At 41.9% G+C, this 22,324-nt stretch overlaps 1 protein-coding gene across 1 annotated transcript in view; it reads right to left on the bottom strand.

Moving 5' to 3' along the window:
- Positions 1–13,262: 13,262 nt before the first annotated feature.
- CCND2 (cyclin D2) overlaps positions 13,263–22,324 on the bottom strand; it is a 35,037-nt gene continuing 25,975 nt past the window's right edge. The window contains exon 5 of the mRNA XM_075275097.1: positions 13,263–13,501. Within this exon, the coding sequence (XP_075131198.1) occupies positions 13,346–13,501 (156 nt within the window). The 3' untranslated portion in view covers positions 13,263–13,345. The remainder of the gene's footprint in view (positions 13,502–22,324) is intronic.

The raw sequence follows: 22,324 nt of genomic DNA, 5'->3' as shown, positions 1-22,324 counted from the left end.
AGGGTGGTCTCTGCCCCACTATGGATTGGGTACAACGGTTACCTCTGCACCCACCGAATCTGCGCCCCTGATCACGGCACTAACTATATGTACCAGCCCATAAGAAGCCATCCTGTATTATAGGGGTTGTCCCAAGATTACAACTTATCACCTATCCACCAGTTGGGTAACGAGTATCAAATTGGTACAGGTTTGTCCACCGGAACCCACGTTGTTCATGAGAATGGGGGTCCCATATGCAGCTGTTGAATGGAGTGGCAGTCAAGAATGCGCGTTGCGACTCACTTTTTAGGGCTGCCATAGAAAAAAGTTGGCTACCACCAGCACTCCTATAGAGCTGAGCAAAGAGACCACACGCATACTCGACCCACCTTCCACTGAAGTTTTAATTTTTTTTTTGGGGGGGGGAAGGGGGACAAAACCCTCGTTCTCATGTACAGTGAATGTAGCGTGGATCTCTTTTGGCCCTCCGTGTGCCATAGTAAACAGGTTTCCTGTACCCAACTCGTAGATGCACATGAGGCCTTACTTGCACTAGACTGAACAGTTACTTATTTCTTAAAGGGGGCTCCACGGAGTCTATCATCACTTACTTCCTCTGGATTCTGTACCCAGGAGTTCCAGTCTGGTTCTGACTATGGCCCCCGAGATGCCTGACTTCCTCTGTCCTCTCCAGTTTTCACCATTAGTAACCTGTATCATGGGGGGGCTGGCTGAATATACACAGTCCAGTCGTGTTAATGTTACCACCGCCTACTTTTTGACAAAAAAGTCTCATCGCAGAAACCAGGAGTGGTGAGAACAGCTTAAAGTACCAACTATGTACAGCCACCTGAATTGGGAGAATAGGGGTGGAAGGGGACTGGATCTTTATTTCAAAAATAGAGGGATTGTGTATATGGTCATAGGACATATGACCATATGAACTTTATACACAGTCTAGTCATATTAGTGTGACCACTGCCTATTTTTGACGTCAACGTTAAATAACCAATGGCAGTAGGCACGTGTCATCAGCCATCTGGGTGCACTCATCATTGTGGAAGGCACGATGGATCAACACAAGTATATATCTATCCTTTTGGACCATGTTGACCCCTACATGAATTGTTTTTCCTCAGGATGATGGCATCTACCAGCAGGACAATACGACGTGTCATAAAGCTCGCATTGTACGTGCGTGGTTCGAGGAGCACCAGGATGAGTTTACCGTACTCCCCTGGCCAGCAAATTCCCCGGACTTGAACCCAATCGAGAATCTGTGGGACCACCTCGATCGGTTTGTTTGGACCATGGATGCTCAACCGCGTCAGCTAGCGCAGCTGGCCTCGGCACTGGAGTTGGCATGGCACAATATCCCAGTGACATCATCACAACATCCCCTCTCTTCCTGCACGTCTCGCAGCGGTCTGCTCTGCCAAAGGTGGTTATTTTGGATTTTGACAGGTGGTCACATTAATGTGACTGGACTGTGTATCATTATAATAACGCCAGTCCCCATGATATAGGAGAGGAGTGGAGCAGAGCAACTCTAAGGTCAGGTGCTGGTTTTAATTATATCAAATTAATGGACTCAATGGAGAACCCCTTTAAATTACCCACGTACTGTCGCTTCAAGTTGTGGATCTCTCCATGTGTGGCTTATTTATGTATCATAGTAATTCCCAGCAAGGTGAGGACTTCACACACGTCACTTCAGCAATGGGCCAGAAGTTGTGTGAATGTCTCTGAAGCCGTCACTGGACATCAAAGATTAGCATGGGCTATTCAGCTGTCAGTCATCCCTTCACTGGTGACAAAGCCGAGTAATGGGAGATTTCAAAGGGGATTTCTTTTCATTGCTGCCGAAGTTCAACATGGGGGATGAGCTTTGGGTGAGGGGCAAGGCTTTAACTTTCTCATAATGCTGCTTTTCTACTTCTGTTGACCAGGATATATCCCATAAAGAAAACTTTTGTCACTTTTCAATGCCCCATATGTGAGCTTTTCTATTGATCCCTCTTGTAAAGGGAACTATTCCAAAAGCGCTCTTACCATGTTCTTCTAAGTAACATTTCTTCACTTTGTTTAGGAGTGGTCATGTCTGCGTTGTTTGATCCTGCGTTGTAGGACCAGAACAGAATAAACAGTAAAACTAGTCTATCTAAAGATGACAACGGATCCCTAAGGGTCCTATTGACTGTAATGGGGTCCACTGGGTTACCTGATTGTTTTCACCCCTCTCCCAACATCACTGGAAAGACACTGGCACTGATGTGAACATAGCCTTACACAAAAAATTGATGCAAATCCGCCTTCCATGATGTAATTAGGAAGACAGTTGCTGCCTCATTGTTGCAAACCAATAGAGGGTGCTCACTGGAATGTGCAAGCCTGTCTTAAGACAGGATTCCAGTGAAATAACCCAATAATGGCTGCTCCCTTTAGCCTCATGCCCGACCTTCCAAGAGGCCTTTGTTTAGCAATGACGCTGGGATTATTACCAGGTTATAGTCTCTCAATCGAGGACAGCTGTTTCGATCTGGTTGGATCTCATCAGCCCGATGTAGAGAGGACTATAACCTGGTAGAGGTGAGAGGCTTAGACAGGGTTCGGGGGATATTGTCACTCCTTAGGGAGAGACCACCATATAGGTGTGTGGAGACTTGTTAAGCCTTTAGCACTCCACTTTGCAAGGAACTATGGGAAGAATATGCAAATCCGCCTTCCATGATGTAATTAGGAAGACAGTTGCTGCCTCATTGTTGTAAACCAATAGAGGGCGCTCACTGGAATGTGCAAGCCTGTCTTAAGACAGGATTCCAGTGAAATAACCCAATAATGGCTGCTCCCTTTAGCCTCATGCCCGACCTTCCAAGAGGCCTTTGTTTAGCAATAACGCTGGGATTATTACCAGGTTGTAGTCTCTCAATCGAGGACAGCTGTTTCGATCTGGTTGGATCTCATCAGCCCGATGTAGAGAGGACTATAACCTGGTAGAGGTGAGAGGCTTAGACAGGGTTCGGGGGATATTGTCACTCCTTAGGGAGAGACCACCATATAGGTGTGTGGAGACTTGTTAAGCCTTTAGCACTCCACTTTGCAAGGAACTATGGGAAGAATATGCAAATCCGCCTTCCATGATGTAATTAGGAAGACAGTTGCTGCCTCATTGTTGCAAACCAATAGAGGGCGCTCACTGGAATGTGCAAGCCTGTCTTAAGACAGGATTCCAGTGAAATAACCCAATAATGGCTGCTCCCTTTAGCCTCATGCCCGACCTTCCAAGAGGCCTTTGTTTAGCAATGACGCTGGGATTATTACCAGGTTATAGTCATTATTGGGTTATTTCACTGGAATCCTGTCTTAAGACAGGCTTGCACATTCCAGTGAGCGCCCTCTATTGGTTTGCAACAATGAGGCAGCAACTGTCTTCCTAATTACATCATGGAAGGCGGATTTGCATATTCTTCCCATAGTTCCTTGCAAAGTGGAGTGCTAAAGGCTTAACAAGTCTCCACACACCTATATGGTGGTCTCTCCCTAAGGAGTGACAATATCTCCCGAACAAAAAACTGAGACAATTATGCAAAGAGTTGAATAATGTCCTATAGTTTGATGTATACAGCTTTCATGAAGAATGATGTACTGGCTACATGTATCTCTATGCACTTTTAAAGGGCCAACTTTGGTCAATCCTTCTTTGTTCCACTGGTCTCACATTATGGTCATCACTGGGTTTCCTGCTGTGCTTGACCAGCAGAGGGGACTCAAAACATTGCATAATGGCTAATCAACTTGGTGACCATCTTTCCTCGCGATAAAGATTCTGATGGATCCTCTAGAGCAGGGGTCCTCAAACTTTTTAAACAGTGGGCCAGAGGCAGAGCAGGTCGTACTGACATCGGGAGCGGTGCCCTCCAATAGGTAAAGTGAAGTGCGCTCCATGGCCTGGCCCGAGCTCCCCAGGAGCTTCATTATAAATGCACGCCTGCCAGCGTTGTCTGCGGGGCCAGACAGATGTGCTTGGCGGGCCGCATGTGGCCCACGGGATGGAGTTTGAGGACCCCTGCTCTAGAGCAAGGAACACTTTGTAGCCATTGCCTGCTCTACCTTATAGATAAGGTTATACAAAGAGGGATCCTTCATTCCCTTTCACTAAATTTGCCTAAGTGTATTTGCATATTCTTCCCATTTTCCTTTGCACAGTGGCGCACTCATGGCTTAATAATACTCCACACACCTAATTGGTGGTCTCTCCCTATAAAGTGACGATATTCCCTCAACCCTGTCTAAGCCTCTCACCTCTGCCAGGTCAGTCCTCTCTGCACCAAGCTGACAAGATGCAAGAACATCGAAACAGCTGTCCTTGGCTGAGGGACTACCTAGTAAAAATCCCAACATCATTGCAAACAAAGGCCTCTGAGAAGGTCAGCATGATGTTAAAGGGAGCGCCCTCTATTGGTTTGCTTGACTGAGGCTCTGTCTTCCTAATTACATCATGGAAGATAGACTTGCACATTCTCAGTGAGCGCCATCTATTGGTGTGCATGCCTGAGGCACTGGCTTCCTAATTACATCATGGAAGTCAGATTTGCATATTCTTCCTAAGTGTATGTGGACATAGTTTGGCCTTGGGTTATATGTAAATACCCTAGGTATAACTTTCTTAGAGCCCTTATTGAGTACTGGGGCCCACTTGGCAGAATCGGTCACCGGTACCCTATGTGGGAAGAGTAACACATGAGCAAGGTGGTTCAGTGCTTTGTAACGTTTCCTCGTGGCACTGGGCTTACCAGGTTTATCTCCATGATGATGTTGCCCTTGGTTGGAGTTTTCTGGGTATCCGCCACACTTCAGAAATATACCAATAGGTCCATTGGAAATAAGGACTGGTTGAAGTCTGCGCATGGGTATCCATTTGGGGAGTCCACTTGGGGACCCCCGCACAGAAATCTAATCCATGTAAAAAAGCGCTTACCTTAGGAAACTCATGGACTCCATAAACTATAATGGGGTTCATGTGGTTTCCGCACGAAAAATGCAGAGAAAAGTGCTGTGCATTTTTCATGTGGAGCGAGGAACCGAATGATCCAAATGCTGATGTGAACCGGGCCTAACCCCATTATTATAGTTGCCAATAATATACACGGGAAGGGGCATGGCAAACCATAAAGGGGCAGGATTTTAGTAAATTAACCCCCAAAGTAGCATTCTTGTGTGTTAAAGGAGCTTTCCAGAGTTGCCAAAATTTTCCAGAGTTTTGTTTTGGCAACTAAGGTAGGGAGATTAGGCATGCAATTTTTGTACAGCTGTGTAAAGTATATTCGTATCATGTATCCAACAAGAAATAATAAGAAATTAAAAGTATAAGGGATTACGTGAAGATTGGAGAACTGACCTCTTGGACTCTTATGGATCACGAGAACATAAGTCCCGAGTCCCCCTTTTGAATGAAGGCACATGCACGCTGCCCCTCCATTTATCTCTACGCCATTGCCAGAGAGAAGTCCCATAGAATTAAATGACGCAGGACAACATACGTTTGACCACTACTCTTTTTGACTGGGGCCCTGTTCTCATGACCTTTTTGATTCCCCCCCCCCATAGTTCTTGCAGTTATTACTCCCTACCCACCCAATAGGGAATGTATTATTAGAATATCCTTTAGCTATTTACACAGTCCAGTCCTATTAATGTGACCAGCGCCTACTTTTGACATCAACGTTAAATAACCAATCACAGAAGGCACGTGTCATCAGCCATCTGGGCGCACTCATCATTGTGGAAGGCACGATGGATCAACACAAGTATGCATCTATCCTTGTGGACCATGTTCACCCCTACATGCGAATTGTTTTTCCCCAGGATGATGGCATCTACCAGCAGGACAATGTGACGTGTCATAAAGCTTGCAGTGTACGTGCGTGGTTCGAGGAGCACCAGGATGGGTTTACCGTACTCCCTTGGCCAGCAAATTCCCCAAATTGAACCCAATCAAGAATCTGAGGGACCACCTTGATCGGGTTGTTGGCGCCATGGATGCTCAACCACGTAACCTAGCGCAGCTGGCCACGGCACTGGAGTCGGCATGGCTCAACATCCCAGTGACATCATCACAACATCCCCTCTCTTCCTGCACGTCTCGCAGCGGTCCGCTCTGCCAACGGTTATTCTGGATTTTGACAGATGGTCACATTAATGTGACTGGACTGTGTAAGTCAGTGTAAATCGGAAGCATCTCTTTCCATAGTAGGTAAAAAAATGTATGTGTGCCGTTTACCCAAAAATATGTATAAATATGGCCAAGAGGGTGAGTGTAGTGTCAGTGTGCCCTGGCCTTGAACAACTAGTGGGAGTTTTATCTCAGATGGACCCCAAAGTATAACGTTGAGTATCCCGAGTCCATCGGACACATTCCTGAGCTGTTAGGTGATGTCATACACAAGTATTTATCTATCTTCCCGTCCGGGATATCCATCAGAAGATCGCTCTCCGGCTGCCAAATCCCTCTTGTTGAGATAATTTCTTTTATTTGCTCAAGTCGAGGGCCTTTTATAGAAACAGCGCGAATAAAAGCAAAAGGAGTCAGCTTAGGTCAAGGTGAATTTATTGCCCAAACAGCATTCTTATTCCCCTCAAAAACACATTTCATGAATCCATCTCGAAAAACTAAGTCAATTAACATGTTAATAATAATAAAAAAAAAAAGCAACGACTTTAACACTGAACAGACAAGACCTTTCCCATATGTAATTGACCCAACTACACAGTGATCAGTCTTCTCCACCATTAGAAATCTCACGTACGTTCTAAAAGTTCATTAATTTAATTCTACACTTTCTATCGTCCCCTGACCGTGTAATTGTCACAATTTTTTTTTTTTTTTCGATTTCTTCGATTTTTATAAAGTACATTGTGAGAGAACATTGACTTGATATGGCATCACACTGGATTAAAGCAACGAGGAAATGAGACAGTTGTGCAGAGTGATTGAGGTACTTGGTGAAAATAAATTAAACAAAAACATCCACTTGCTAGTGGGTTGGGGAGGGGGGAGTGTTTAGGGCATTCAGGACAAGTATTGAAATAAAGGGGAGAAAAAAAACAGGGCCAGCAGCATTAACTTCATCATAACATTTGGTAATATTCAATACTGGTCATTATGGAATTGGCCACGGGGGTTGACAAAAACGCCTACAAAAAACCCCAATGTCTAGTCATGTAGAGGGTTGTCTTAGAATTGCAACCTAAGGTTATAAGTATCTAAGGTTAAGTTCACGCTGAGTTTTTTTGGTCAAGGTTTTGAGGCCGTATTCGCCTCAAAACCCTGACGAAAAAGACGGTTCCCATTGAAATCAATGGGAGCCGCTAAGGAGCTTTTTCCGGGAGCCGTTTCTTCCGGCTTACGGAAAAAAGAAGTGAGATGCTCATTCTTCAGGCCGAGTCGCCTCACGATTCGGCCTGAAGACACTCCCTACTCCGGACTAGGTGGAGTGGAGCACGTGGCTGGATGCCGGTGCAGTGCACCGGCTTTCAGTCGTGGCGACCCGTCTTTTGGACCGGAACCTGAGGTGGCCTCTGCTTCAGGTTCCGGTACAAAAAAAACTCCATCTGAACTTACCCTAACTGCTAGGACCTCCACCAAGCACGATTACCCAAAAAACACTTCCCTCATTTTAAAGGAGCAAGGGTCGACAATGCTGTATGCTCTTCTCGACTATGGAAGATTGAGAGGTGCGGCAATGTGCATGAGTGACCTTTGTCCCATTCAATTGGGGGCCATGACTCCAATTTTTGAAATCGGTCTGTGCCCCAGTTGTGGACCCCCAGCGATCAAACACTTACGCCATAGATAAGTTGTTGAGTTTTGAGTCTGGGACAAGCCCCTGGGCAAAACTGATCCTAGGCCTAGATAAGTTCCTGAGGGAGTCGGTGGACATCAAATTCAACCCCCCCCCCCAAAAAAAAGTGTCATTCTTCTCCCTCCTTCGTTCCATCACTAGCCATAACACTATATAGTTTATAGTGTACACAGAATACACATTTAATGGCATTTACTAGAAGATGAGTGTATCTTGTGAAATTTCTAGTTTTTTTTTTTTTAATATTTTGTGTGCGTTAAACTATATTTTCAAAAAGTTCTTGCAAAAGCCCACGTGGCCATCATTTTTTTTTTTTTTTTTGCGACCAAAAGGGCTAGAAATAAAACAAGCTCCTTGTTGTCAAAGATCTTTTTGTATCACCCCCACGATCTCATATCAATAATTAACATTAACCCCCTCCCCCCCCAAAAAAAAATAAAAAATCCACAAACTGGGATCACATAGTTATTGGCAAATGACACGTGTCTTTAATGTGCTTTGGACAGTAGGTGCCATTACATCGTACAATGTCAACATTAACAAAAACATTAACTTTGGAAACAGACAGAAGGGAAATTGTGCACAAAAAATTCCCCCTATTCCTGTCCCGTAAATACACCTAAAATGGTTGTTGGCAGCTTTTTACTTTTCCAGAAAGTCTGGAATTTGGCATCTTGCCACCATCGAGTTACCAAATAAATAGCGTGATGTCATATGAAGATCTCTTTTTTTTTTCCCCTCTGACTGCTGTTCATGTATTTTTTTTCATTTTTTTTTTTCATTTTTTTTATAGAGTAAGCTTTGGAATTTCTATAGATTAGATTACTCCAGTTACAGATCAAAGTTGCCATGAAGAAAAAAAAAAAAACACTTGCAAAAAAAAAACCCATCGGCCATTTTTTTTCTCTTTGTCCATTTTCACCATATGATTTACATGACGCCTGCTGGAATTTATTTATTTTTACTCTTTTCCACTTCAAGCAGCAATACATAATAGCAGTCTTAGATCAGCCCTCGAACAGCACATTTCAGGAGGTCAGGCTTTGGCAAACTTTAAAGTGTACCCATTAAATACCCACAGTGGAGGCCGCCATTTTGTTTTTAGCAAAAATGTATGAAACGGGAACCTAAATCGATAGCGGTTCCTTCATAACCGCTAGCCTCTAGCCCACCACTGTGCGTACACAACAGATAACAATTTCATGAAATACTTTAAAAAAAAAAATAATTCAGAAATTCAAATTTTTTTTTTCAATTTTAAATTAAACATGTTTTCAGCATTTACACAATTACCACAAAAGTCTAGTACATTTTATAATGTCCTAAATTAGGCTATGGCCACCCGACGCCCGCCCAACTATGGTTAATGATCCAAGACTCGTCGTCCGCCAACAGCTGACAAGGCACGGGTTCCCTACTTGTGTCCTAAGTACAGTTTTTCTGCTACCTAATGGTTAATAGGTCACAGACACAAAAACAAAATGTGATAGAAACCCCTTGTTCCTATCGGCCTGAAGCCAATACACAAGGTTATTGTGCTGGTGAAATCAACAGAACAAATGAAAAATACCTTTTTATAAAGTCTCTTTTTATGCTAAAAAAACCCCAAAACATAAATCCAGAGAGGAAACACATTCGTATCACTTGACGTAAACACCCTCTAAATCCCAGATCATGGTTCATCACTACTTGCCCTATATGACTTTAACATTGTGATCCATGTTGGGTTACAATAGACCAAGCGGGACTGGTGATGTACTGAAGTGATTTGCCCCTCCTTTCTACAGAGGCCACGGCCCTATTCGATGCCTCGGCCCTCCCTCTAGCGTTCACATAGCAATATTGGATCTGGGTTGTCTAGCAGCTGTTTAATAGCTACATACTTGAAGTATATAACTAAACTTCTTCCAATCCAGAAATGCACAAGTAACTGTCCATTTTTACAAAAAATAAAAATAAAAAAAATAATCACTACTGTAAAAAAGTTCTAACTGATGCTATGTTCACCAAAGCGGTTTGTGAAATGCCATACATATCCATAAGAGCGTGAGATTTGAGTATCTTCATGCCTTTATATACATGGTATGCCTTTCCCTTAACTCCTAAAACTAGAATATAAACAGGTCAATTTTTTTTTTTTCTTCCTAAATACGATAATGAGTAATGACCATTTTCAACTGAAGTTTGAGCCTGAAAAAATGGTAGGAAATGTAAAAAAAAAAAAAAACAACAAAAAACTGAATAATTCTGGAAAGCATATGATGCTTCTCAATCCATTTACTTTTGCTCCCCCTACGATCGAAGACAGAGACTTCGGCCGCGATTCTATTAAAACGCAACCTTTACGTGGGCACAAGGCTAAAAACCCTCAAGAAGATTTAAAGGGGCACCCCACTTATCTAGTACCTTTTTAACTTACGAGCTGAAGGATGACAAACACACCAAAATAGGGACGTGCCCTATAGATATTGAACACCTAGATAGATTGGGAACATGCTGCAAAGAAGCGGTTCACCCTATATGGCTGGCATCCATTTTTGGGGATGGAGTCAGTATCTAGGCCTCATGGCTCGGCAATACAACTAGTTATTGGCCCAGCCCTTAGAGGGGCCACCATAAGTGCAGCAGCAGATTCATATGGCTCATTCCCATTAGCCTTGAACTAACAATGTGTTGGAGCATCAGGAGCCGGAACAATTTTTTTTAAGGGGTTTTCCTGTGGGTAAAAATTTTCACATGTTCAATAACTTTAAAATAAAAAATTCAAACACATCAGAATGGGATAATGAAATTAAAGGGCCAATACCACCCTGATCATCTGCTGTCCCGTTTGGCAAAGCCCAAGTTTCCAATTGGTCTCTCTCCAGAAGCCAGGAAATGCCAATTTTTTTGCATTTCGAGTGGGACAAGGCAAAAGAGATCGGTGGAAGACTGGGGTAGCTTCGAGATTGGAGATCACCGAAGTGAATATCTGTAACCCACTCTGTGCGTTATATATATGAAAAAATTACCTTCCAGAAAACCCCTTAAACCCAGATATAGGGTCCCCATTACGATCATTGCAGCATGTCCATCTATCAAGACTGGTCACCATGGCCATTATCATTCTCTGTAATCCAGGAATGGGAATTACGTAATCCCACTGTCTTCCGCTAACCCAACAAACTGAAAAGGGAATGAGTAGCAAGACGTCAAGTGCAAAAACAGATCCCTGCTGAATTTGCACCATTGCACTAGGCTCCCAGAGGAAAACTGTAAAGTGTGAGGTATTATGAGAGCAGGAACCATTCTGTATCCAGTAAACCTGAGGTAAGTCTACCATCTTTAGAGGGTGTGATCAGAAGTTTAAAAAAAAAAAAAAAGTCATCAACTCGCTATTCTAACAAGAAAAAAAAAAAAAAACCTATACAAGGGCATTTCCAGTAATCAAAAATCCTCATATGTCCACTTAACCATCTACTTACTTCAGGATTGGAAATTTTTAAGCAGTAAAATAATATATTATAAAAATGTTTATAAAATAGCAGCACACTCAGTGAAACAATACAGCTAAGTACTGTTAATGTGAATAAGAATGAAACAAATCATAGCTCCTTAGCAGCGCAAAAAAAACAAAAAAAAAACAAAAAAAATATATATATTTATTCACTTAGTCATATCGCCAACACATGGAAAAAGAAAACCCATTTAATTGTCTTTTAATTAAAAAAAAAATTAAAATTATACATTTTTAAGCAAGAGCTCAACAAATGTGTCAACGGTGTCATACAACTGTGCAAAAAAAAAAAAAAAAAAGTTGCAACAGCATTAAAAAAAACAAAAAAAAAAAAAACTTGCCAAATTGCTGGAGCAACTACATATAAAGAGGAGGAAAAAAAATTCAAGTAAGTATGTATTTATCATGCAACAAAATATCTAGATGTCTACTGTTTTGTCGCAAAAAAACAAAAACTTTTTGAGAAAAGTAACATGGTGGACTGAACCCCATCGGGCCTACGGAATTTTCAATAAAGACAACCGAAGGGGGTGGACATCCTTCGGGGTCATTGTACAACAATGTCGGAATGTCGTTCTAGGAATGTCATCCAAGGCAGGTGTCGAAAAAATCCAGCAACACCGTAACATATATTCGGCAGTGGTGTGCGCGGAGGCTGAACGGATGCCACGTGGTCGGCAGTTTTCATAAACCATCCCATTTATCCCTTAGGAACAATTTTCAAAGTGCTTTTACGAATGAAATGGTTTACAATAATGCTAAAGGCCGACCAACCATATAAATCTATAGCGAAGACCAATGGGTATGGGGATGTGGCTTATTTTTTACCTATAATTTATTTTAATAGGCTATAGCTACGGAAAACAAGTAGCTAAATGTCCGTCCATTTGCAAGCAGCCAGAAATTTATTTATTTTTTTTTTTTTTAAATGGTCGGACTGGCTACGGGTGGTCAAAAACATTTTGCTAACGCAATGTTATGATATTTAATTTAAAATTTTTCATCCAAATTAAAAAAAACCTGGGCTGCACATCCCAGTATACCTTTTTTTTAAAAAAAAAATTATAATAGTCTTATTTTTAGCAAATTTAAAAAAAAAAAAATTCATTAAATTTGGGGCATATAAAAAAAATAAAGTACCTTTTAATTTTTTTTTTCTTTTTTAGCTTACTGGGACTATTCTGTTTTGAAAAATCAAAATCTAAAATTCATTCTTGTGTAGTTTTATATGTCCACAGTTGGCTAAGCAAGCAGCCTCCCAATTCCAGGCATGCTTGTAATGAACACTTTTATGGGACAAAAAAAAAAAAAAACTAACAAAAAAGGAAAATCAAAAACATTTTAGGAAAAAAAAACACACCTGCCTCAGGCTTGCAAAAATAAAGCATCATCTTTTTTTTTTTTCGGTAGCAGCTACCATAGACAGCAAAAGTAAACAGAACTAAATAGGAGATTCAGAAAGCACCTCTCTTTAGATTAAAAAAAAAATAATAATAATTCAAAAATTACATCCGATCCCAAATCATCCAAAAATAAGCTTCAGCCTCTCTCTAGGGATCGCACTTTCCATTGCCCTCTAGAATCCATTAGTCTTTTGCTTTGCAATCTACATATGAAAACCACATATATGGCGCCCACATCCTCTCTGACATCTAGTGAGAGGTGTAAGCAACTACAAATATAAAAAAAAAAAAAAAAAAAGTTTACCTACGTTTCATCCCACAGATGCACGCTTACAATTTCTACGGTTTATGCTTACATAAGCACTTAAATTTAACAATATATAATAAGAACAGCAATTATCAAATATATTGTGGGATTCCCTTCTAAAAGGACATCACAGGCACCAAAAACAAAAAATTTTTTTGTGTTTTTGTATTTAAAATAGTTTTTTAAATATTTTTTTTTTATCTAAGTGGGAGAACTGATATAAACAGGTTTGTTCTAGAAAATACAGAACAAGGGAAAGACTTTTTTTTTTTTTTTTTTTTTGCCGCAGAACTCCTCACAGGTTGATGTCCCGCACGTCTGTAGGGGTGCTGGCCTGGTCCAGTTCATCCACAGACTTGACAGCGTTCCTTTGTTGGGTTGGCGGTCTGTTGTGTCTAAGGCTGCTGACTAGCACGGACTCGATCTGTTCTTGACAAGCTTTAAGGCAATCCTGAAAAACATAATCATTTAAAAAATTTAATATTCATATGGTAGACTATGGGTAGAAGACTTTTTTCATCAATTTTTTTTTTTTGGAAACAAAAAACTTTTTCCCACCTACTCCAACTTTTTACATTCTTCAGTAAGTGGTGCTCCACCGATTCCAGCACATTTGGAAGTGTGTGGTTTTTTTTTGTGTTTTTTTTCTCTACACCCCACCATTCCTGAGCAATTTAGTACTGTCCTAGCACCCAACATGCTAATTGGGCTGTCAGATGGGCGGGCCTAGAGCTGATAGTCTGGATCTGCCCCCCCTGACAGTAGGGAGGCTAATAATCATTGGTAAACCTATTAGCACCAGTCGTTCTGGAATGGCAGGAACTGGAGAAAAAATTTCAACAGCCCCTAATACCTTAGAACGGCACCTATTGGTTCTAAGGGCTAGTTCGCACAGAGGGGGCAGATTATGGCGCGGAATCCATGTCATAATCTGCCCCCTCACAATGGTGGTCTATGGAGACCGCTCGCGGCAGATGCATTTTGGCGGGGAGACGCATCACTCTCTCTGCCAAAATCCGGCCTTCCGCTCCCCATTTAAACAGGGCCTAAGAGTTGGAGGTGGGTAAAGGTTGACTTTATGTTAGCATGATACTACAGTACAGTTGACCGACATTACGCAAAGTACTGAAAGACCACCTAGTCTTTATGAGGAGGCCTCCGAACTCTCCACCAACAAATAGATGTTGAGTAAGATAAGGATTGGGTAGCTGGATATCACTGTGCTTCTCGGGGGAGATCAGTAGTTTTGGGCTGAGGTTCTTAGGCTTCTCAGATAAAATAACTCTAGGCCGCCCTCCAACAACCTTTTGGAAAAACACTATTTGGGTGTCTTCTGCTGGACCATTAGAGTCTGGGCCGACCAGAGGATCCTCTGATACTTTGGTGAGTGGTCCGACAAAAGAGAGAAGCCACCACCAGAAGTGTCCGGCAACACTCAATACTTCCCATAGAGAACATATGTCGAGATGAGCAAGCATGTTTAGGGAGGAGGATAGGAGGAGTGGAAAAGATGGAACTCTTCTGCAGCTATAGAGTATGACGAATCTCACGAATGCCAAGTCTAAGGCTCATTTTAGAAGGCTCTGTTGTGGCCATGTTTGAAGACCCACAACTGTTCTACTAAACCCAACACAGACTTCTACAGAACTCTATGCGGAACGAAACTTGGTTCTGATGATGATCTAGTACACGGTTATATTAGAGCCTTCTGAAACCGCCCAAGTCAGTGGTGCAGTGTGAAGTGCTTTACGTTTCATTCATCTTGGCCATTCACTAACCCTAAAAGGCCTCACTTCCTTAGTCATATGAACGGGACTGAGCTCCAGCATGGCCAAGTGATCAATGGTCGTGATGTCACTTACCTGTGCAGAGGAAGTGACGCTCAAGATCATAGTCGCAGACCTATTTGTCCAGGTTTAGAAAAAATTACGAACACCACCATTTTCCCTCATAACCCGTTATACATATCAGTTTCATTTACTTGAATGAGGAGGAACTGCAATACCAGGCTCATCCTAGAGGGGCGCATACCCCTTCTTCTAAGTCTAGACAATAGGGCGAATGCATATGACTCAATGTTGATGCACCACTGTCCAACTTCCAATGCATTTCTCAGCCCCATTTTTGCTCATGTTTGTAGTCTGCCACACGTTATATAATCCTAACCACTCCGATTCACGCAAACCTCTGGCGACATTGAATGCAGCTGTTCGACATTCGCACGTTGCTCGCTATAAATTGAATTTGAGGCTTTTAAGTCCATCTACACTCCAACATCTAAAGCAAATAATCAGTTCATTTAAGATACATTAGGCCGTTTAGGAAGGGAAGTGGAACAATGGCGCATAATCCCTCCAGCGTCCAGTTATCGTAGATCCATAGAACGGGGGATTAGGTATTGTGCGCCTGACAAAATACTTGATATTCTATTGAGACTTGGTATAATCAGTTTCTTCCTGCAGAATCCTCTCATCTTTCCTAAGGAGAACACATTATATACCTCACGTCCGCCATGTTCAGCCTTTTACTCGAATTATATTCCGCTTTGCGCCTTGCGAAACTAATTATGTGAAAACAAAAACTACCTGACTTTGCCAATCCTCTGTTTTTGCAATAAGATTCTTAACAATAAGAAGCAATTGTTTTAAAATTTCCACTCCTAGACGGGCCAGAAACTCTGCCCCCACCCTTGAGGTTGAGCGATTGGGGTGGGTGGGAGGGGAGTTAGGGGGTTTACCTGCTCATTGTAACCCATTGGGTTCCAACGGTGCCCCAAAGGCATTGTTCCGCTAGCTATGCCTTAAGGATAGGCTCGGAGCTGAAAGAGTTAAGCATCTGACATGTTTTGCATCAACTTTCATGGTACGAGATAAATGAGATTCCAGAGATTCTTCAGCATTATTTGCAACTAGAATGGATCTTGTGAACTAGCGTGGGAACGGTGCTGTGTGCACAGCTCCCCAGACTGCTAGTTTAACAAAGATTAGGGCATGGAAAAACTCTGAAAACCTGCTGCTTTCTTCTCTGTCTCCTGAACATAGGAGAAACACTTTCCTAATGTGAGCATTTAAAAAAGGGCTGGGGGGGGGGGGGGGTAATTGTCTAAAATTTAAAAAAAATTAAAAAATTCTGGTCAATTTTAAACTTAATAAGAAAACATTAGATCTACAAAAAATTGTTGGTTCACACTTTTTTTTTTCTTAAATTTTTTACGATATTGCTTTTATTTTTCATAATTATTATTTAGCATAGGTTACAATATTGTCACCCAGCACCTTCATCGATTAGCAGCACTTAGGGTAAGTTCACATGGAGTTTTTTGGTCAGGATTCTGAGGCCGTATCTGCCTCAAAATCCTGACCAAAAATACGGCTCCCATTGAAATCAATGGGAGCCGGTCAGGTGTTTTTTCCAGAAGCCGTAAAAACAGAAGCGAGGTGCTCATTCTTCAAACAGATTCGCCTCGCGATTCAGCCTGAAGACACTCCCTCCCGACTAGGCCCATTTATTGGGCCTAATCCGGAACGGAGTGCGTGACTGGATGCCGATGCAGTGCACTGGTATCCAGTCGCGACTACCCGTTTTTTGGTCCGGAACCTGAGGCGGCATCCTCTCAGGTTCCAGTCCAAAAAACCCCATGTGAACTTATCTTTAGTTGAGCGTCACAAGCCGGTGACATCACTATTCAAACGAATATGGCTTAGATGGAATACCAAGCACAGCCACTGTGCAATGTAAGGTGCTGTTCTCGAATGAATGCTATGAAAAACTAAACTGATTGGTGAAGTTACAATACCCGTAACCCCCACTGATCTGGTTGTTGATGACCAACCCCCTTTAAATCATCAGGACAATCTCAGCCTATTTGAACATTATAAAGGTTTTGCTGGACTACAGCCAACCAGCCATGTAATACTGGTTTTTTTCCAGTAGTTGGCCACCTCTTTACGGAGGCCAGACCCGCAGCAATCAAACTATTAGCCCGATAACACACTTAAAGATATTGAAAACATCCCTATCAAAGGCAGTGATATCACCACCATTGGTCACATGGCCGTGCTGTGGCTCAATTCCATTCAAATGAATGGGGAGGAACTGCAGTATCAAGCATAGCCACTATACAATTTACGGCGCTGTGCTTGGTAAGTAGTGCAAAGGCCGCAGCAATCAATATAGTGGATTTAATGGATAAAAACTCCTAGGAATTCATTGAAATTTTTGGTAATTTTCTTTAAATTTTCAGATTGGGGGGGGATTTTAAAGAAACTTTTATATTTGTGTTAATAATTGAACTAATTAGTCAAAATTTTTGAAACATGTCACAATTTTTGTCAGTTGAATCATAACCCTGCTGGGCGTAAAGACTGCAAGATCATTGTGATAAAAAAAAATAAAATATAAATGTACAGGGCATGACAAATTCTTTCTGCGGTTACCAAAAAATTCACTTTCCAGAAGGAATATTTCCTTTTGGGAGGACAGGAAACAGTCACCATGAGCTGTATTGGAATTTTTAATTGCCAATGTACACAGTTATTATCATAGTTGCTGTGTACGGTTCCCAGTTAACCAGTTTGGCGCTGGGTATGCTCTGTGGGCATCAGGACTCCAGTCCTACCACACACACTGTACTCCTACGACTTGGCCTTGCCCACCAGCTGACTCGCAAGCACATACAGCCCGCTTGCTCATACCGTAAATGCCATTCTTCATTGACTTATTTCCTTGTGAAATGCCAGTGGTTTTTCTGACGCGTTTTATGTGGTTGTGGTATGATCTTCATTTTTCAGGCCAAAAACATATGATTGTAGAACATTCACACACTCTGGATACTGTAAGCAAGCCTAAAAAAAATGTTCTTTTACTTCTAGAGCCACTTTTAAAGACTGCTTAAAGGGGTGATCAAGGTTAGAGAAGCTCTTTTCAGAGGGGGTCCTATACTAATGGCAAGGAGCTGCTACAATGTCTATCCTTGGAGAACCGGGCCCATCCATATATTATATGAACAGCCCATTATTTTTAATGAGTGAGTGGAGTGTAATACTCCATTTTCCCTGTGGAGGTGCTGTAGGAAAATTGAACACTTGATTGATAGGTTCCCTCACAGATTACAGCTCATTGCTAGGGGTTCCAGCAGTGGGGACAACCTGCGATCATTATTTTAGGGGACTTCTCTAATGAAAAGGGAAGCTAAATGCCAAACAATCCCTTTAAATCACGTCGTGTTTACTTGGAACAGTTCCTCTAAATATCTGTGTCTACTTGCACCGATGTCTACATAGCTCTTTATTAAAGGGACGTTCCAGGTCTTTGTTACTTATAACCTGCTCCTTAGGCTATTCCATAAATATCAGATCAGTAGGGTAGCCTTTGCCTCCCCCCCCCCCCCACGAACCATCTGATTAAAGGGATCACACATTTTGTAGTCACTGTCCCTAGTATTGCAGCTCAGTCCCATTCACTTAAAGGGGTTGTGTGTTGAGTTAATTTAACTTAATTGATCCTGCAGATTCTTTGTAATGGACCTGGGGGTTCTGACCCAGTTTTGGGTCATTACCTGTGCTATGGAGGCTGGCTGTCTATAGTACAGGTAAATTACCTGGGAGATCATGAGATTTGGGAGGGGGTGGAGAGATCTAGGGATTGGGGGGCTGGTTCAGATTACAGGACTAGACTGGAATCCACTAGGTTCATCATCAAGAATCTGCCGGATCAGGGCAACATGGTGGCTCAGTGGTTAGCACTGTAGCCTTGCAGCGGTGGAGTCCTGGGTTCAAATCCCGCCAGGAACAACATCTGCAAGGAGTTTGTACGTTCTCCCCGTGTTTGCGTGGATTTCCTCCCATTCTACAAAGACATACTGATAGGGAAAAAAAATGTACATTGTGATCCCTATATGAGGCTTACAAAAAGAAAAAAAAAAATTTTGCCGGATCAATTAAGGTAATTTGAGCTCCTCTGAAACCCCTTTTAAAGGGGTTATCTATAGTGATGACCACTCGGTGGACGTCCAAAACACGAACCTCACGCTGATCAGCTGATCGGGACGATTCCGGAGGCATCTCTGCTCCTGTTCAAGCATAGTGGTGGGGCGGGGTACTGCAGCACTTGGTACTAGGACACCGCTGTTCGATGTCGGATAGATCAGATATGATTGGCCAATTTTTTTTTTTATTCTTGAAATAGGTCAAACAACCCCTTTAACCTAGTATTGTGGATGAGGTCACTACCTAGGGGCGTGGTCAGGTTATTTTAAGTGGATGATCACCCCATGCCACCCGTAACAGTCCATACTGTATGGCTGTGTATTCCCCAGTGGCAGGCGAAGAGGGTTAGACAAAGTGCATGGGAAATGCTACGAGGCTTCAATATCCTGTTCTAAGATCACAAGGAAACCATGCGGCCGGGCTGTGAAGCGGGGAATGTGATTTTCTTTCTCCTGACATTCTCACATTACTGCTAAGTGCTCTATTATTTCCCTATATCACAGAGCTCTGAAGTGCCCGCTGACATTGTTCACCTCGCTTTATTACCTGCGGCAGCGCAGAATGAAAGAAATACAGATTTGTCCCAATTAAACCAAACTCTTGGGATAAAGACGACCAAAAAAAACTACCTCGAAACGCCCCAAAAGACTAAACACGGCTCATTATCTCACCGAACTTCAATCCCATTGCCTCTCCGTAGATTTGTATTGGAGTCTGGGCTCCGTTTTTCTGATACGGAGCTCCTGCCACTACCACTAGAGGGAGCTTAAAGCAAACTGGGGCATATTTATTATGCCTTGTAGATCAGCGTGCGCAAAAAAACCCCAAAACTACTTCATCACTTCCGCAAAAAGGGTCACAAGGGTGAGTACGGGGCACGGCCTTCACCCCCACAAGATTTATCATCATTTATGCCAGAAATGGGAAATGTAAACCAAATATGAGCTGGTGCAGATTTCTCTTCCAAGGGAACGGCCTGGTGTAGGGCTATAAAACTTGGTATTAGTGACGCTGGTCTTTATAAAACCTATAGAACGGTATAAATCTGTCAGATCTATCCAGTACAATATCCCCTACCTCAGCACTGTAATATCTATCTACTTATCTGTAGATTTGAATATATCTATACGTACCCAATATCTTTTATAATAGAAGATCGAATATATAGGTATTAATATCTATCTATCTATCTATCTATCTATCTATCTATCTATCTATCTATCTATCTATCTATCTATGTCCTATCTATCTCCTATCTATATATCCATCCATCTATCTACAGTGTCTATTTACAGTATCTATCTATCTATCGTATTTACCTCTGCTTATCATCTATCAATATATCTCCTATATTATCCATCTAATCACTTATTCTATAAATATGATCAATCTTTCTATTACTGTATTCTCCAATAGATAATAATTTACTTCGATAGATAATATCTCTCTGTCTACACCTTCAGCACCCATGAAGGATAATAGTAAGAGTAGTAGCCAGTGAGCCGCCCGCACATGTCCTGCGGATATTTCTATGAAGGACAGAGCTAGATGTTGAGGCCCAGGAACCTGAATGCATCTTTAAGATGATGAATTAAACACTCCGTTTCTTGAACCGAGCCATCTGGGGTCTTGTATTTAGCTGCTGCCAAAAAGCTAATTATGCTAAAAATAAAACTAAGTTTATCTGGATAGAAATCTCTGCTGCTTGTAATAAATGCTCTTTGTCAGTGCAGAGAGAAGGCATCTGCTGTGCTTGTCATAGGGACAAGCATCAAACCCGATGATTGTAGCGCGCTAGTAGATCATGGGGTGGAAACAAAAGTATGTGTACCGCCGCTCATTAGATGGGGCCCTTACTTCCTCTGCTCGTTGGCTTCATCACAAGCCATGCACCCTTCTCTGGACTCATGAATGGGGACGACGGAACTCCAGCATCAGACTGCAGCGTATCTGCATCACCCCATTGTAACCACACACGCAAAACACTCACGGGGGAACAAAAAGCTGAATGAACTTGGGAGCAGCTGCCAAATCAGGCAAAAAAACAACTTAGGAAACTATCTCATTATCCCTTTCTCTCCGGACCATTCCGTCTGATGTTTCCTTGCATACAAAATACGACCTGACACCAGAGGCAGTATACGGGCTTTTAAAAATGGCAGCTTGCTTATGCCACCCACCGATAAGGACAGAGGACCTCATTTCTTAAGGTTCCTGAATTTTTTTTTTTAATGGAATTTTCTAAAGCCGGATAATTCCAAGTATCTGATAATCTACAAACCCGTTCTAGGCAGCACCATGATATCCTTTTCATTTGGAATCAATGGAACAGTCAGATGACGGATAATTTGATATTCCGGATTTTCAAAAATATATAGAAGAATTGTACGGAATTTTCTATAGGTTTCCAATAGGGTTGAGCCGATCTTGAGATTTCAGGATCGATTTTAAAATCCGATTTCCGATCATTTTCCAGCCGATCCCAATCGTGAAATTTGCTCGATCGCTGATTGGGATCCGATCTCTCCCGATCGCTCAACCCTATTAATGATATATACATGAATACGATTGAGCCGATCTTGAGATAACCTCCGACTTAAATCCCGCCGGAAAAGATCGGGATTGGAAATCCGATCGCGATTGTGTAATTTACTCGATTGATGATCGGAATCCAATCTTTTTCGATCCCTCAACCCTAGTTTCCAATCATCCAGAATATATGCAATTGTGTGGGATTAAAGGAACTTCACAGTATAGAATTGAATTCCTCTCATTTGGCGTTAATGGGAATAGTCAGATGACTGATAATTTGATATTCGGAATTATCAAAAATTTCTAGAAGAATTGTACGGAATTTTCTATAGGTTTCCAATCATCCAGGATATATGCAATCGTGTGGGATTAAAGGAACTTCACCGTATAGAATTGAATTCCTCTCGGGGTGGAGGATTATTTGATATTTGGGATTGTCAAACCCTTTCAGAAAAATTGTACGGAATTTTCTATGGCGATCAAGGATTTGCGATTGTATGGGAGTAAAGAAAAATCACTGTATCTGATTGAATTCCTTTAATCTGATATCCATGGGAATAGTCAGGCTGTAGATTATTTGATATCCTGGATTATCAAACCCTTTTAGAAGAACGGTTTGGAATTTTCTATAGCAGTCCTATCCTCTAGAGTATTTGCTAATCTGCGGGATTAAAGGAATATCAATGTATGCCACTGATTTCCTATAATCTGGCATTGCTGGAAATAGATAATATTCTGGATTATCAAAGTATTGT

The sequence above is a fragment of the Leptodactylus fuscus genome, chromosome 5, assembly GCF_031893055.1.
Source record: "Leptodactylus fuscus isolate aLepFus1 chromosome 5, aLepFus1.hap2, whole genome shotgun sequence".
Lineage (NCBI taxonomy): Eukaryota > Metazoa > Chordata > Amphibia > Anura > Leptodactylidae > Leptodactylus > Leptodactylus fuscus.
This window is presented reverse-complemented; position numbering and strand designations above follow the sequence as displayed.